General features: G+C 30.9%; 1 protein-coding gene across 1 annotated transcript; it reads right to left on the bottom strand.

Annotated features, from left to right (window-relative positions):
* Positions 1-502: 502 nt before the first annotated feature.
* Positions 503-1,048, bottom strand: LOC120188015 (protein LATE FLOWERING-like). The gene has a single exon (XM_039191576.1). It carries the CDS (start codon positions 1,046-1,048, stop codon positions 503-505), a length of 546 nt encoding a protein of 181 aa, XP_039047507.1.
* Between the last annotated feature and the right edge of the window lie 1,906 nt (positions 1,049-2,954).

Here is a 2,954-nt window from a genome sequence, read left to right as displayed (position 1 = left end):
AAAATAAATTCATCAAGTAATTTCAATGGTAAAATGAAATGTTGTACTCTCTAAAGATCTTAGATTCGAGCAGCTACATCTGTAAGGTGTGTGAAATATCAAACAAAACTGAAACGAACTCAAAATAAACACTACACCAACAAAAATCGTAGAATATATATAAATTGAGCACCCTTCACATAGAGTGTTTCACTTTTGATAAAAAAACACCACTAATGTATATGTATAAAAACTTATCGAATGGTCATAATGGTTAAAGGGAATGTCATTCTCTTAAAAAGATTTGAATTCGTGCAAAATTCCGAACAGATACCAACAGATAAAGCAGATATATATGTTTACTTAATGAAAACTACACTAGATATCTGAAACATAGTTGACATAGCATTGTATTACAAAATTAAGGACTTGGGTGACAAGGTAAAAGATAAAACTTGAAAATATTTTACTTTTTTTCTATAATTTTAGTTTATTTATATTGAACAGATTCTCATTTATTTCCTCAAAGCCTCAAAGTCAAGTCCACCTCCTCCTCCTCCTTTGCATTGCTTTCATCAGCAGCACCATCTTCCCTTGCTTCACTAAATGACCCAAAATCCCTTTCTTCATGCCCAAACAGGTTCAACCCTATTCCCTTCCTATTACCAGCCTTGTTACGAGGATGCGGATTTTCGATTTTTCGATGAGAACCCTCGCCATTGACGCCGCTCGCCATGAAAACCGGCGTTTGTGGACCAAGGGACAGAATATGCACCATAGGACCATCATTGCTACCCACATGAAAGTAACAATTCAGTATCGTAATCACTGGTTCAGCAAGTGGAATAGTCACCGGAGGAGACTGCTTCTTGAATGCGAGTAGTCGCTCATTGTACAGCCGTTGCTCCTCATTTCTTTCCTTCTTGTGAGCATTTTGGTGACCCCCTAAGGCATGCCAGGAAGGGAATCTTCTCGGACATCGAGAGCATGCAAATGGATGGATGATTTCTTGGGAAGTTCCGCTGGACTCAATGGAGGTGTCCCCGTTGGATTCAGTTTTGGACGGCATGGTTTTGGGCATTTTGAGAGTGCAAAGAGGATGGTGGAGGGGAAAATATTGAACTTGTTTGTAGATTAATAAATAAGAAGAAGGGATACCTGAAGCATTGTACAAGTTGCATGAAATTTATTAAAGGCGTCAGACACGTGAGATCATTGACGTAAGAGTAAAATAACTATCAAATTTATTCATGGGTCGGTGACATTGAGTTATGAGATTTTTATTCTTCTTTATATTTATTTTTACCTTACATTCGTTATTTATTTATTTTAACAGAAACAATTAGTTTTATTAAAAATTTAAAAATATCCAAATTATAATATTACAATAATAACCGTAAATTAAAAACAATGACATTTTCTTGTAATTATAAGACAAGAAAACTAGTTATTTCAAATCATAAAAGGAAGGGAAAAAGGTTAAAAAATCTAACTAAATAAATATATATAAATAGATCTGATTGTATCGGTAAGTGAATCACAAAAAGAAATCAAGCTATTAAAAGACCACCGACAAACTGCAAATCAGAGTCGAGCGATGTGAAAAAACTATCCACGAACACAAATCGCGTATTCAAATCAATATGATGATCTTAAGTAGGGAAGATCAACATGATAACAAATAAGCGTAATCATGATTAGTCGTGTTGATGTCAAATACAACACTGAGAAAAAAGATAAACAAAAACAACGATCAAACGACCAAAAACATATCATAAAGGCGAAGAAAAACATACTATAAATATAAAGTTATTGAAAACTTAAAATAAGAAAAATAAAAATATGCTATAATAAAATAAAAATAATAATAAATAAAATTGTCAGTGACCAACATTAAAATTAGTGTCGTCACGAAAAAAAGTAACGTGGCCAAAAGAAAAAAAGAAACGAAAATTAGTGTTGTGTAGACTTTAAATTCAATATTTATTATTTATTTAATTTTAAAACTAAATATAAGATTATATGTTACTACGATAATATTTTTATAATTAAATTTAAACAAAAATTAATCGTTAGATAATAAACTCGGATTAGGTTATCATTTCAATATTGCGTTCGTGATAAACCCTATTTTCCTCGTTGAGCATTGCGAGTAGTTTAATCGATATCAATAATAAACTCTCTTCTTTAATATTTGAATTATTCATAATTTCTTTGAATCACATATACTTAATTTTTTTGAATAGATTAAATACTTTTAAACACAATCAATTTAATAATTTGTAAGAAGTTTCAGTTGAATATAAACAATAATGGACATGAATATTAATTTAATTTTTTAAAAGAAATCACTAATTTTATGTAAAATAGAAAATATCTTAAATTACAATAAAGAATTACGATCATAATTGTAAATTAAATACATATTTAAAACAATTTCCTATAATCATTGAAACAAAACTAGCAACTTAAGATCACATAAGGACCATGCAATGAAATATTAAAATCTAACCTAGAAAACTCGAACAAAGACAAATACAAACAGATCTGATCGTATTGGCAAATGAACAAAAAAAAGAGGATCAAGCTACTAAAAGACCACTAACAATCATAAATCATACTCGAGCGACGTGAAAAGCCATTCACGAACGCATAACGGGTATCCAAATCTAATCCTAAGGTCTAAAGCAGAGAATATCAACAATATATCAAATAAGTGATATCTTGATTAGTCGTGATGACGTCTAATCAACCCTCAAAAAAAGATAAATAAAACAACGATTGAAAAACATGTCAAAAGGTAGAAGAAAACGTGCCATAAAGGCAGAGGAAAATGTGCCATAAAGACAGAGGAAAACGTGCCATAAAGGCAGAGGAAAATGTGCCATACAGATTGACTTATTGAAAATAAAAAACAAAATAAAATAAAAGGACAATAAAAAAATCTCGACGGTCGACAATCTACATTAAAGTTG

Source organism: Hibiscus syriacus, unplaced genomic scaffold (assembly GCF_006381635.1).
Source record: "Hibiscus syriacus cultivar Baekdansim isolate YM2019G1 unplaced genomic scaffold, ASM638163v2 tig00116937_pilon, whole genome shotgun sequence".
In the NCBI taxonomy this organism is placed as follows: Eukaryota; Viridiplantae; Streptophyta; class Magnoliopsida; order Malvales; family Malvaceae; genus Hibiscus; species Hibiscus syriacus.
The sequence above is the reverse complement of the archived record's forward strand: the minus strand, read 5'-3'. Positions and strand labels throughout refer to the sequence as shown.

Coding starts and splice junctions, on each gene's coding strand:
- LOC120188015 (XM_039191576.1), bottom strand. CDS start 1,048: ATGCCGTCCAAAACTGAATCCAACGGGGACACCTCCATTGAGTCCAGC.